Source organism: Rattus rattus, chromosome 6 (assembly GCF_011064425.1).
Source record: "Rattus rattus isolate New Zealand chromosome 6, Rrattus_CSIRO_v1, whole genome shotgun sequence".
Lineage (NCBI taxonomy): Eukaryota > Metazoa > Chordata > Mammalia > Rodentia > Muridae > Rattus > Rattus rattus.
The window spans coordinates 59,981,633-59,996,324 of NC_046159.1; the positions used below are offsets into that span (position 1 = coordinate 59,981,633).

Below are 14,692 nucleotides of genomic sequence, written 5' to 3' on the forward strand. Positions count from 1 at the left end.
GATGTTGGCCTATAAACCCGAAAGGAATAACACTAAAATGTAAATAAGAAATACTCAAGTTAATAAAAAAAAAATAAAAAATTAGAATGAGGAATTGCCAATACTATTTTATATTAGAAGTAAGATGGGTAAGTAATAATATAAAATTTTGTGGTAGGTATAAAGTGGATTGATATAGCTTTTCATTAGTATAAGGAACTACCTGATAATAGGCTATTGTGGTGGTTAGCTTGGCTAACTTGATACAACTTAGAATCATTTGGAAGAGAGTCTCAAAGAGGGATTATTTCCATTGGTTGGCCTGTTGGTGTGTCTGTGGGGGATAGTTTTACATTGAGTTAATGCATTTAGGAAGATTCAGTTCAGTGTTGCTGGTACCGTCCGGATGCAGGGATTTCTGAACCATATAAGACTGGGTAAATGAAGCTGAGTACAAGTAAGCAAGCACACGAACATGTGTGCATTCATTTCCGTGTGCTCTTGCTTGTGAATGATATATGAGCAGCTGAAGTTCCTGCCTTGACTCATCCCACAAGGATGGACTGTAAGGAGCTGTAAGCTGAAATAAGTCCCCTCTCTCCTAAGTTGCTTTTGGTAGTTCATATTGTAACAACAGCAAAACTGAAAATAGAATGGCTACTTGTGAAGAAAAGAGGATTCTTTTAGCTCACAGAGATTCAATGTCCAAACCACACACTGAATGCTTGGTGGTTAGGGCTGCTGTAAGAAAAGCAGGATTGTTTTAAAGGGAACTAACTGTGTTTTACAGCTATTAAATTTTAGGGTTATGTGAGTCAGGTACAATAGAGCTGCTTCTCTTTGCCTTAGATAAAGAATTCACCAAACCCTGTATTCGCTCAAGCAGTTAAGTGTTGTATTCTAAACTTCTGACATACACTTTAATCCACAGGAAATGTAATTATTAACTAAATTCATGTTTATTTGAAAGTAACAGCCTGAGTCATGAAATGATGAATCAGAGAGCATAGTTGATGTTAGTGAACCCAGTTGAACTGAAGCCTGGAGAGAAGGGTGCAAGTTACAGGGGACTTGGGTTCCAGCCTTTCTTTATTACTCTCAGTCTGTGTGACTCTCTCAGGTCTGGTTTTCTCAGCTCTGAAAAAGAAAGGGTTTTGCCTTAAGCAAAGATAGATGAGGGACTTCAGAGGGATATGTTTGGTGTGAAATCTCAGGAAACTAAACTGTCAAAATTTCTTCAAAGATGACAAGTAGAACATTTCCTAACTCTCCTTCCTCATCTCTGCAGAGATAACACTTGTTCAAATTTTTTCCCTGACCACATCAGAGTCAAATAAAGACTCTGGGAAGTTGATGTTGAACAAAATCAGGGTGCTATATATTTGGAGTAATTACAGATGGGGGTGGGTCTTGTTTGCCCTCTGGATAGCTTTAGTGCAACAGATCTTATCTCAAAGCTAAATTCTTCCATGTATGAGATATAATATATTACATGTATGATGTGTTCCCAGATTTCCTTTACCTATAAAAAATTAGAAACAAAACTTTAAGTGTTTTTAGAGGACATTTAATAGTTAAAATATACATATTTACTTAGCTAATTACTTGATGTACATTGGGTCAGCTAAAATGGGCATATTTTCTAGGTGTAGCCTACATATGAGGCAGAGGCAGTAGGACCCTGAATTTGTGAACAGCCTGAGATACACAAGGGGGAAGAAACCAAATCATAGATGTATGAGTTGTGGTACCTGTTTTCTCTTTAGGCAACTCTCAGGTTGGTACAGAATTCTGAAATTTTGTATGTGATTTTCAGTCTCAAGGAGAGTATCCTAGTTTATGAGAAGGACCACTGGCTAAATAGTATTTTATAGACAGACATAAAGTAAATGGTTTGGCTTCAACATCCTGAATTCCCAACTAGTCACCAGTATAGAAACCTGAATAATTTTTGCATAAATAATTTACTTCAAGTTCTGGGAAAATAGCTCAGTTGGTAAAATATACACCATGCAAGCATGAAGATGAGTTCAGTTTCCCCAATAATCATGTAGTTACGTAAATGCTGGGCTGTGTAGTACATGTCTACAACCTCAGTGATGGGTGGGGTGGGGACAGAAAGAAGAGGATTCCTAATATATTTTGGTTCACTGAGGAATCCTGTCTCAACAAGAGAGAGAGAGAGAGAGAGAGAGAGAGAGAGAGAGAGAGAGAGAGAGAGAGAGAGAGAGAGAGAGGTGGAATTGAGGAAGACACCAGAAGTCAATCTCTAGCCTCCACACACACATGCATATTCACTCACATGCATGCACACCGAGATGCACACACGAATACACATTTATTTCATTGAAACTTAATTCAGGGTTCAAGATGCAGCTGGAACTATAAGGGTATTGAAATTTGCTCTATTCCCCAATATAAAAAGCACAACAACAACAACAACAACAACAGCAACAAGAAGACTCACAACAACACCTAGGTTAAGTCCAACTGCAGACTAGCTAATTGTGGTTGGTAAAATCTTCTCTCAGGAGAGCAATTGTAAAGAACAGCTTCCTTTCATGTTTGCCAGCAGGCCAGAGTCCATTCAGAACATTGGTAAAACTGCACATATCTGATTGGTCACTTAGTTCTCAGAAGCTCATGTTGAACTGGCAGCTAGCATTATAAAAGTCCTGGACAGCAAGCTCACAGGAGTCTCCCTGAGAAGGCTGCCATGGATCCAGTCCTAGTCCTGGTGCTCACTCTCTCCTCTCTGCTTCTCCTCTCACTCTGGAGACAGAGCTTTGGGAGAGGGAAGCTCCCTCCTGGCCCAACTCCTCTCCCAATCATTGGAAACATCCTTCAGATAGATGTGAAGGACATCAGCAAATCCTTCACCAATGTAAGTATCCTTCTTGCTGCATAGTGGCTAGAAAGCAATAATTAATCTCTGCCATTAAATAAATACATTTCTGGGGGTTAAAGTAATATGTTATCATAGGGCAAGTGTGCAGCATGGATTTTCACATTTTCTCATTGTCAGAAATGCTGAAATGAGACAACATATTTGTCCAAGATAAACATTTTTTTTGCATTGTAGGATAAAATAATAGCAGAGAGGACAGCTAATTGTTCATTGTTTCATGATTCTTAGCTACAACAGCTTGCACAAGATAAAAGGTAATGGAAATATTTTGAGTATTTACTGGAGGCATCATCTATATACATGGTTAGCTAACCAAAATAATTAAATTTCTTCAAAGAAACAAGTTTTGTCTGATACCAAGGAGTCTGAGTCAACATTAAACTTAAGCGAAGGACATAAAACAATTAAAGTCCATTAGGCCTCAGTGCTTCTGTGCAAAGCTGCTGCCAGACCTGTGAATGAGCAGCATGGAAGAGATTGTCCTGTAGGATGCTGTCTGTTTCTTAGTCAGTCGTATCAGGACTGCAGACAGCTGGCATCATACTCATCTAGAGAGATTTATGCTATTTTAGTTATATGAAAACTTTTTTTTTTTTTTTACTTTTTTCCCCTTTTTTTCTTTATTAACTTGAGTATTTCTTATTTACATTTCGAATGTTATTCCCTTTCCCGGTTTCTGGGCCAACATCCCCCTAGCCCCTCCTCTTCCACTTCTTTATGGGAGTTCCCCTAGCCATCCTCCCCCCATTACCGCCCTCCCCCCAACAATCACTTTCACTGGGGGTTCAATCTTAGCAGGACCAAGGGCTTCCCCTTCCACTGGGGCTCTTACTAGGGTATTCATTGCTACCTATGAGGTTAGAGTCCAGGGTCAGTCCATGTATAGTCTTTGGGTAGTGGCTTAGTCCCTGGAAGCTCTGGTTGGTTAGCATTGTTGTTCATGTGGGGTCCCAAGCCCCTTCAATCTCTTTGAGTCCTTTCTCTGATTCCTTCAACGGAGGTCCCGTTCCAGGTCAGTGGTTTGCTGCTGGCATTCGCCTCTGTATTTGCTGTATCCTGGCTGTGTCTCTCAGAGCGATCTACATCCTGGCTCCTGTCGGCCTGCACTTCTTTGCTTCATCCATCTTGTCTAATTGGGTGGTTGTATATGTATATGGGCCACATGTGGGGCAGGCTCTGAATGGGTGTTCCCTTCTGTGTCTGTTTTAATCTTTTGCCTCTCTATTCCCTGCTTAAAAGGGTATTCTTGTTCCCCTTTTAAAGAAGGAGTGAAGCATTCGCATTTTGGTCATCCTTCTTGAGTTTCATGTGTTCTGTGCATCTAGGGTAATTCAAGCATTTGGGCTAATAGCCACTTATCAATGAGTGCATACCATGTGTGTTTTTCTGGGACTGGGTAAACTCACTCAGGATGATATTTTCCAGTTCCATCCATTTGCCTATGAATTTCATAAAGTCATTGTTTTTGATAGCTGAGTAATATTCCATTGTGTGGATGTACCACATTTTCTGTATCCATTCCTCTGTTGAAGGGCATCTGGGTTCTTTCCAGCTTCTGGCTATTATAAATAAGGCTGCTATGAACATAGTGGAGCATGTGTCTTTTTTATATGTTGGGGCATCTTTTGGGTATATGCCCAAGAGAGGTATAGCTGGATCCTCAGGCAGTTCAATGTCCAATTTTCTGAGAAACCTCCAGACTGACTTCCAGAATGGTTGTACCAGTCTGCAATCCCACCAACAATGGAGGAGTGTTCCTCTTTCTCCAAATCCTTGCCAGCAATTGCTGTCACCTGAGTTTTTGATCTTAGCCATTCTCACTGGTGTGAGGTGAAATCTCAGGGTTGTTTTAATTTGCATTTCCTTATGACTAAAGATGTTGAACATTTCTTTAGGTGTTTCTCAGCCATTCGGCATTCCTCAGCTGTGAATTCTTTGTTTAGCTCTGAACCCCATTTTTTAATAGGGTTATTTGTCTCTCTGCGGTCTAACTTCTTGAGTTCTTTGTATATTTTGCATATAAGGCATCTATCTGTTGTAGGATTGGTAAAGATCTTTTCCCAATCTGTTGGTTGCCATTTTGTCCTAACCACAGTGTCCTTTGCCTTACAGAAGCTTTGCAGTTTTATGAGATCCCATTTGTCTATTCTGGATCTTAGAGCATAAGCCATTGGTGTTTTGTTCAGGAAATTTTCTCCAGTGTGTTCGAGATGCTTCCCCACTTTTTTGTCTATTAGTTTGAATGTATCTGGTTTGATGTGGAGGTCCTTGATCCACTTGGACTTAAGCTTTGTACAGGGTGATAAGCATGGATCAATCTGCATTCTTCTACATGCTGACCTCCAGTTGAACCAGCACCATTTGTTGAAAATGCTATATTTTTTTCCATTGGATGGTTTTGGCTCCTTTGTCAAAAATCAAGTGCCCATAGGTGTGTGGGTTCATTTCTGGGTCTTCAATTCTGTTCCACTGGTCTATCTGTCTGTCTCTGAACCAATACCATGCAGTTTTTATCACTATTGCTCTGTAATACTGCTTGAGTTCAGAGATAGTGATTCCCCCATGAAGTCCTTTTATTGTTGAGGATGGTTTTAGCTATCCTGGTTTTTTTGTTGTTCCAGATGAATTTGCAAATTGTTCTATCTAACTCTTTGAAGATAAGGATCGGTATTTGATGGTTATTGCATTGAATCTGTAGATTGCTTTTGGTAGAATGGCCATTTTTACTATATTAATCCTGCCAATCCATGAGCATGGGAGATCTTTCCATCTTCTGAGGTCTTCTTCAATTTCTTTCTTCAGAGGCTTGAAGTTCTTATTGTACAAATCTTTTACTTGCTTGGTTAAATTCACACCGAGGTATTTTATATTATTTGGGACTATTATGAAGGGTGTCGTTTCCCTAATTTCTTCTAGGCTTGTTTCTCTTTTGTGTAGAGGAAGGCTACTGATTTATTTGAGTTAATTTTATACCCAGCCACTTTGCTGAAGTTGTTTATCAGCTTTAGTAGTTCTCTGGTGGAACTTTTGGGATCACTTAAATATACTATCATATCATCTGCAAATAGTGATATTTTGACTTCTTCTTTTCCAATCTGTATCCCTTGATCTCCTTTTTGTTGTTTGATTGCTCTGGCTAGAACTTCAAGAACTACATTGAATAAGTAGGGAGAGAGTGGGCAGCCTTGTCTAGTCCCTGATTTTAGAGGGATTGCTTCAAGTTTCTCTCCATTTAGTTTAATGGTTTGCTGTATATGGCTTTTACTATGTTTAGGTATGGGCCTTGAATTCCTATTCTTTCCAGGACTTTTATCATGAAGGGGTGTTGAATTTTGTCAAATGCTTTCTTAGCATCTAATGAAATGATCCTGTGTTGTGTTGTGCTCTTGGATTCGGTTTGCCAGAATTTTATTGAGTATTTTTGCATTGATATTCATAAGGGAAATTCGTCTGAAGTTCTCTTTCTTTGTTGGGTCTTTGTGTGGTTTAGGTGTAAGAGTAATTGTGGATTTATAGAAGGAATTTGGTAGTGCTTCATCTGTTTCAATTTTGTGGAATAGTTTGGATAGTATTGATATTAGGTCTTCTATGAAGGTCTGATAGAATTCTGCACTAAACCCGTCTGGACCTGGGCCCTTTTTGGTTGGGAGACCTTTAATGACTTCTTCTATTTCGTTAGGAGTTATGGGGTTGTTTAAATAGTTTATCTGTTCCTGATTTAATTTCGGTACCTGGTATCTGTCTAGGAAATTGTCCATTTCCTGCAGATTTTCAAGTTTTGTTGAATATAGGCTTTTATAGTAAGATCTGATGATTTTTTGAATTTCCTCTGAATCTGTAGTTATGTCTCCCTTTTCATTTCTGATTTTGTTAATTTGGACACACTCTCTGTGTTCTCTCGTTAGTCTGGCTAAGGGTTTATCTATCTTGTTGTTTTTCTCAAAGAACCAACTTTTGGTTCTGTTGATTCTTTCTATGGTCCTTTTTTTTCTACTTGATTGATTTCAGCTCTGAGGTTGATTATTTCCTGCCTTGGTGCATTTGCTTCTTTTTGTTTTAGAGCTTTTAAGTGTCCTGTCAAATTATTGACATATGCTTTCTTCTGTTTCTTTCTGCAGGCACTGATAGCTATGAGTTTTCCTCTTAGCACAGCTTTCATTGTGTTCCTTTGTTCCTTAAGTTTGGGTATGTTGTACCTTCATTTTCATTAAATTTGAAGAAGTCTTTAATTTCTTTTTTTATTTCTTCCTTGACCAGGTTATCATTGAGTAGAGCATTGTTCAACTTCCATGTATATGTGGGCGTTCTTCCCTTATTGTTATTGAAGACCAGCTTTAGCCCGTGGTGGTCTGATAGGACACATGGGATTATTTCTATCTTTCTGTATCTGTTGAGGCCTGTTTTTTGACCAATTATATGGTCAATTTTGGAGAAAGTACCATGAGGTTCTGAGAAGAATGTATATCCTTTTGTTTTAGGATAGAATGTTCTATAAATATCTGTTAAGTCCATTTGGTTCATGACTTCTCTTAGTCTGTCTACATCTCTGTTTAATTTCTGTTTCCATGATCTGTCTGTTGATGAGAGTGGGGTGTTGAAATCTCCTACTATTATTGTGTGAGGTGCAATGTGTGTTTTGAGCTTTAGTAAGGTTTCTTTTACGTATGTAGGTGCCCTTTTATTTGGAGCATAGATATTTAGGATTGAGAGTTCATCTTGGTGGATTTTTCTTTGATGAATATGAAGTGTCCTTCCTTATCTTTTTTGATGACTTTTAGTTGAAAATTGATTGTATTTGATATTAGAATGGCTACTCCAGCTTGCTTCTTCCGACCATTTTCTTGGAAATTTGTTTTCAGCCTTTCACTCTGAGGTAGTGTCTGTCTTTGTCTCTGGGTGTTTCCTGTGAGAATGTAGGGTCCCTCATTATGTATCCAGTTTGTTAATCTATGTCTTTTTATTGGGGAGTTGAGACCATTGTTGTTGAGAGATATTAAGGAATAGTGATTATTGCTTCCTGTTATATTCATATTTGGATGTTTGTGTGCTTTTCTTCTCTTTGTTTTGTTGCCAAGACGATTAGTTTCTTCCTTTTTCTAGGGTGTAGCTTGCCTCCTTATGTTGGGATTTACCAGTTGTTATCCTTTGTAGCACTGGATATGTAGAAAGATATTGTGTAAATTTGGTTTTGTCATGGAATATCTTGGTTTCTCCATCTATGTTTATTGAGAGTTTTGCAGGATAGTGTAACCTGGGCTGGCATTTGTATTCTCTTAGGGTCTGTATGACATCTGTCCAGTATCTTCTGGCTTTCATAGTCTCTGGCAAGAAGTCTGGTGTGATTCTGATAGGTCTTCCTTCACATGTTACTTGACCTTTTTCCCTTACTGCTTTTAATATTCTTTCTTTATTTTGTGCATTTGGTGTTTTGACTATTATGTGATGGGAGGAGTTTCTTTTCTGGTCCAATCTATTTGGAGTTCTGTAGGCTTCTTGTATGTTTATGGGCATCTCTTTAGGTTAGGGAAGTTTTCTTCTATGATTTTGTTGAAGATATTTACTGGTCCTTTGAGCTGGGAGTCTTCACTCTCTGCTATACCTATTATCCTTAGTTTTGATCTTCTCATTGAGTCCTGGATTTCCTGTATATTTTGGACCAGTAGCTTTTTCCATTTTACATTACCTTTGACTGTTGTGTCGATGATTTCTATGGAATCTTCTGCTCCTGAGACTCTCTCTTCTATCTTTTGTATTCTGTTGGTGAAGCTTGTATCTACAGCTCCTTGTCTCTTCCTTTGGTTTTTTATATCCAGGGTTGTTTCCCTCTGTGCTTTCTTTATTGCTTCTATTTCCATTTTCAATTCCTTCAACTGTTTGATTGTGTTTTCCTGGAATTCTTTTAGGGATTTTTGTTATTCCTCTCTATAGGCTTCCATTGGTTTATTTATGTTTTCCTGCGTTTCTCTAAGGGAGTTCTTCATTTCTTTCTTGAAGTCCTCCACCATCATGATCAAATATGATTTTAAATCTAGATCTTGCTTTTCTGGTGTGTTTGGATATTCAGTGTTTGCTTTGGTAGGAGTATTGGGCTCCGATGATGCCATGTAGTATTGGTTTCTGTTACTTGGGTTCCTACGTTTGCCTCTCACCCTCAGGTTGTCTCTGGTGTTACTTTGTTCTGCTGTTTCTGACAGTGGGTAGACTGTCATATAGGACTGTGTATCAAGAGTGCTGTAGACCTGTTTTCCTGTTTTCTCTCAGCCAGTTATGGGAACAGAGTGTTCTGCTCTTGGGCGTGTAGTTTTTCCTGTCTACAGGTGTTCAGCTGTTCCTGTGGGCCTGTATCCTGAGTTCACCAGGCAGATCATTTGGAGCAGAAAAGTTCGTCTTACCTGTGGTCCCAAGGCTCACGTTTGCTCTTGGGGTGTTGCTTATGAGCTCTCCACGAGGGCAGCAACCAGGAGGACCTGCGTTGCCTTTCTAGGAGCCCCCGTGCACCAGGGTCGCAGATGGCATTTGGAGTTTTCCTCTGGAGTCAGAAATGTGGGCAGAGTGTAGTCTCTTCTGGCTTCCCAGGTGTGTCTGCCTCTCTGAAGGTTTAGCTCTCCCTCTCATTGGATTTGGGTGCAGAGAACTGTTGATCTGGTCCCTTCAGGTTCTGGTGGTGTCTGGGGTGCAGGGGACCTGCAGTTCCAGTGCCCCTATCTTCCAGTTCCCAGTGGCCATATACAGTTTCCTCTTGGGCCAGGGATGTGGGCAGGGGTGGGCAGTATTTTGGTCTCTTCCGCTCTGTAGTCTCAGGAGTGCCCACCTGTCCAGGCAGTGAGCTCTCTCTCCCATGGGTTTTGGGAGCAGTGAGCTGCAGGCGGGGATCAGCGAGGTTGGGAATCCAGCTAAAAACCATATGAAAATTTTAATTAATTAACTCCCCAAAATGCTACGCCCCTTATGATTTCTACTAGCAGAATTCTGCACCCATTCTCCCTCTCCTTCACGTCTGAATGCATTCTCTCCTCTGGGTATCCCCTCACTCTGGTATATCATGTCTCTGCAGGATTAGATGCATCCTTTCCTATTGAGGCCAGACAAGGCAACCCTCTGCTATATATCTGTGCCAGGGCCACAGATTGGTGTATGTTCTTTGATTGGTGTCTCAGTTTCTTGGACCTTCCAGGGGTCCAGGTTAGTTGACACTATTCATCTTCCTGTGGGATTGCCATACCCTTCAGGGCCTTCAATTCTTTCCCTAACTCTTCCATAGGGGTCCCTGATCTCAATCCAGTGCTTGGCTGTGAATATCTGCACCTGTCTTAATCAGTTGCTTGTAGAGCCTCTCAGAGGGCAGTCATGCTAGGCTCCTGTCTGTAAGCACAGCATAGTATTACTAATAGTGTCAGAGATTGATGTCTGCCCACGGGTTGGGTCTCAAGTTGGGCTGGTCACTGTTTGCCCATTTCTTCCATCTCTGCTCCATTTTTTCCCTGCATTTTTTTTAGATAGGACTAATTCTGGGTCAAAATTTTTGAAGGTGGTTTGGTGAATCCATCTCTCCACTGGGGTTCCTTTTTGTCTCCTGGAGGTGGTCTCTTCAGGTTCTATATCCCCACTGTTAGGCATTTCAGGTAAGGCCACCCACACTGACTCCTGGGAGCTTTTTAGGGAGAGTTTTCAAATGGTAGATTTCCGGTATTTATCATAGAGTGACTGACTGAGTTACCCTGTGAGATGAGCTCAGCAGAATCCTGAAGCAGAGTCCTTCATAGTTGCATATTTGTTTCAGTGTGGACACAGGGCATTAGTTTGTGCTGGTCTACTGACATGAAGTCGAACAGCCTCTGAGGGGCTAGTGAGCAAGATTATAGGAAAGGCAGGAAAAACATGCAAAGTCAATTTAGAATTGGGAGTGCTGCAGTTCAATACCACGATAGCCTTCAGTCGAGTTTATTCTTTTTTAGCCTTTTTATAGTTTACAATACCATGGGAAACATAGCCACAAGCTAACAGAAACAATTGCTGAAATTTACACATAAGACATTTATCCCCATCCAAAAGCTTCCCTGTTCCTTCAACCAAGGTCAATAAAACAGAATCTTCAGCACCTCAACTTGAGCCTCAACTGTGCCTCTTGTTATCGTTCCATGCCTCATCAGACCAGGAAATCTGCCAATAGACCCCCCAACCCACCTTGACTCTGCCTGTCAGGCAGAATTTTCTTTCCTTCTTTCTTTTTTTTCCTCTCTGCTTCAGCAAAGCAGCAAAAGGCTCCCGATACTGGATTGTTGCCCAAGCATCAGAGATCCACTGAGAAGGATTTCACATCCAAGTGTTAGATTTTTTACCTGTGGGAAACTAAAATGAATTTGAGATTCTTTTTAACATCAGTCTCTTTGTTGTAAGTTCACAGATAAACTTACTTCAAAGTGCCACAGTTCTGTCAATTTGCACATTGATTTGCCTGGAAATCGTCTAGTAAGCTGGACACATGCTGTATGTGAAAGCTACAAGAAATAGCTTTTTATGTATTGAATCTGAATTTGAAGTTGTGGTTGGCAAACTACAGATGTGGAGAGTAAGATGCTCACATCATCCTAAATCCTTCTTCTGGTACTCATTTTCTTTCTTATTTCCAGTTCTCAAAAATCTATGGCCCTGTGTTCACTCTGTACTTTGGTCCGAAGCCTACTGTGGTGGTACATGGATATGAAGCAGTAAAGGAAGCCCTGGATGACCTTGGAGAGGAGTTTTCTGGGAGGGGTAGTTTCCCAATTGTTGAAAGAATGAATAATGGCCTTGGTAAGTGTACATATGCACATTTGTGCATGTATGCACATGCACGTGTGTATGCATATGTACACATGTGTATGCATATGCATGTATATGTATACATGTGCATGCTGAGCAGGGATCATAGGGACTAGAAAGGAAAAGCTCCTTAGGTAGTGTCTTAGGGTTTTACTGCTGTGAACAGACACTATAACCAAGGTTAACTCATAAGAACAACACTTAATTGGGGCTGGTTTATAGGTTCTGAAGTTCAGTCCATTATCATCAAGGTGGGAGGAGGGCAATGTCCAGGCAGGCATGGTACAGGGGCAGCTGAGAATTCTACTTCTTCGTTTAAACGCCATTAGGAAAAACTGACTTCCAGGCAGCTAGGATGAGGGTCTTAAAGCCCACACCCACAATGACATACTTCCTTCAACAAGGCCACACCTACTCCAACAATGCCATTCCTCCAAAGAATGCCACTCCTGGGCCCAGCATATTCAAACCACCACAGGCAGGGAGTCAAGTGACATTCAGGGTCTTGGTTTCTTCCTTGTTTGGGTTCTCCCTCCTAGTTTCCAATTCCTGTTCTGGTAGGGATCATTTTCAGCAATGGAACAAAATGGAAGGAGCTTCGGCGTTTCTCACTTATGACCTTGAGAAATTTTGGGATGGGGAAGAGGAGCATCGAGGATCGCATTCAAGAGGAAGCCTCCTGTCTTGTGGAAGAGCTAAGAAAAACAAATGGTGGGTACCTGTTTGCCTGGCTCTTCATCTACATACCCCTTTCAACACTGCAATGGTAGCCAGCTACTTCTGGGCAGTGGTTGTTAGCTTTCATGCTAGTGCCTGAGGACACAGCTTTGCTTGTCTGTCCTCATGTCTGTATATGCTGATTGTGCACACCATGCGGATGTAATAGTCACACAATCCCATTCTGACCCAGGTGATTTCAAAACAGAACATTATGAAGATTAAAAGTGTTAAGCCTCATTAAAGTTCATGCAGGGTAACATTTTCCTGAAGTGTCATTGTGACTTTATTATTTAGAATGTTTCCTTGGATGGTATTTTTCAAGTGTACACAGTATGACTGAGCTCATCACATTTTCATGGAAGATGAGAAAGTGACGTGTTTTGCCATTGAGGTGTTCTCTATCTGCTTGGTCAGCTTTAGGGACACAGCGACACATATTTGCTTCAAGAACCATGCCTGCAACTTCTGTCAGTAATGGGTCTTACCATATTTCTATTTTCTTCTGCTTAGGCTTTTGCTACTTCTATCTGTTGTGTTTATCCTGTGAACAAAGGGCTGTTTAAAACATTGTCAGATGGTTACTTGTTGTTCATAACTATTTGCTATGGTTTTTCTTATCTCGAGTAAATATGCACTGTGATGGATTCTGATAACATAGAACACGTATGACATTACTTATTTAACTGTACTTTGACTATAACTCTACCTTTTCTTCTACTAATTGTGCTACCTTTCAAGTCTATACTTTGTGATTTTGCTTATTAGCCATGTTTTACTTTTCATCTCTCTTTTGGGATTCATAGATGTTTTTCAGATCAGGAAGGGACCCCATACCCAGGTTTAGCTGTTTCCTAGACATAGAAAGCATGCCTTTGATTTTTCAACCAGTCCATTCTCTCAAAAGGTTTTTTTGTCAAAGTCAAGGACGGCACTCTGATGTTTTCTTTGATCAGGTCATGATGTAAGGCATGTGGGATCCTTAAAACATCCAGATTCCACTGAGGTTATTTCTCAATAAAAGTTCATTTAGTGTTTCACTTGCTTCCATTTCCCCTCCTGCAAGACCCAATGTGGTTTCCTGACCTCTTTTTTACTCTTATCTACCAAGCCAGTCTGATGTTCTCCTGAGGATTAATGTGGAATTATGGGTCTTCTCTTGGGTTCTGTAACTGCCAGTCTTTCCCATAATTCTCATCTGATTTGCTGTCCTTTACATATCTAGATAAAAAGAAGTTCTGGTAACTCAAAACATTAAATTCTTGGCTTGAAACGTTTATTATAATTATTGTCAAAGTGAATTTGATTTTTCAGCTGGGTTAAGTTACCCCAAGATAAAGATTAGAAATCTAATCAAATCTTTTATATTTATTTATTTTCAGTTTCACTTTATGTGAATGGGTGTCTTGCCTGCATGCAAGTCCATGTCCTGTAAGCTTCCACTTGCTAGTGTGTGTATATATATATACAATTCATTGGTTGCGTTTTGTTTTGTTACTATTTTTTATTAGAATGTTTTCTTTTTTAATTTTATTTTTTCTTGATATTTTATGTATTTATATTTCGTGTATCCCCCTTTCTCCCTCTTTCACCCCCTCAAAACTGCTTTCTATGAGGATGCTTCCCTCCCCTCCCCACCCCAGTTCCCACATTACCACCCTGGCATTCCCAACACTGTAGGAGCCTTCCAGGACTAAGGACTTTCCTCTGATTGATGCTGGACAATGCCATTCTCTGCTACATGGTGGGCTGGAGTCATGGGTCCCTCCCATGTGTACTCTTTGGATGGTGGTTTTGGTCCTGAGGAGGTCTGGTGGGGTCTGTTTTGTTGATCTATTGTTCCTGTGGGGTTGTAAACCCCTTCAGCTCCTTCAGTTACCTTATAATTCCTCCATTGTGTTCTTTCAAATTTGTTTTGATGAATGCTGTATAATGTATAATGGAAGTAACGTATAATGTGTAATGTTTAATGCTGGCAGTAATGGCAAACACCTTTAGTCCCAACACTCAGGAGTGTAGAGTGAGGTGATTTCTGTGGATTCCATACTAGCCAAGGCTGGGCACTGAGCAAAAAACCTGTCTTGAAAAACCAAAACAAAAAGTGATAATGTATTTTCTTAGAACTTAGAACTATGTATATAAAAGAGTCATGTTTATACAGGGAGCAACTGTTAAAGATTTAGCCAATGATTAAGCAAGCTAGGACTAAGGAACAGTGCTGTGCTAATTGGAAGTGTGAGGAAGTTCTTGCCAATAAGCAATACGTAACTGAACGAAGCATACTGA

The 14,692-nt window shown here is 40.2% G+C and overlaps 1 protein-coding gene across 1 annotated transcript; it reads left to right on the top strand.

Annotated features, from left to right (window-relative positions):
- Positions 1 to 2,695: 2,695 nt before the first annotated feature.
- LOC116902744 (cytochrome P450 2C55-like) lies at positions 2,696 to 12,474 on the top strand. Its single transcript, XM_032905092.1, has 3 exons — positions 2,696 to 2,863; positions 11,518 to 11,680; positions 12,251 to 12,474. The coding sequence occupies exons 1-3, from the start codon at positions 2,696 to 2,698 to the stop codon at positions 12,457 to 12,459; spliced, it is 540 nt and encodes a 179-aa protein (XP_032760983.1). The 3' UTR covers positions 12,460 to 12,474.
- Positions 12,475 to 14,692: the final 2,218 nt, after the last annotated feature.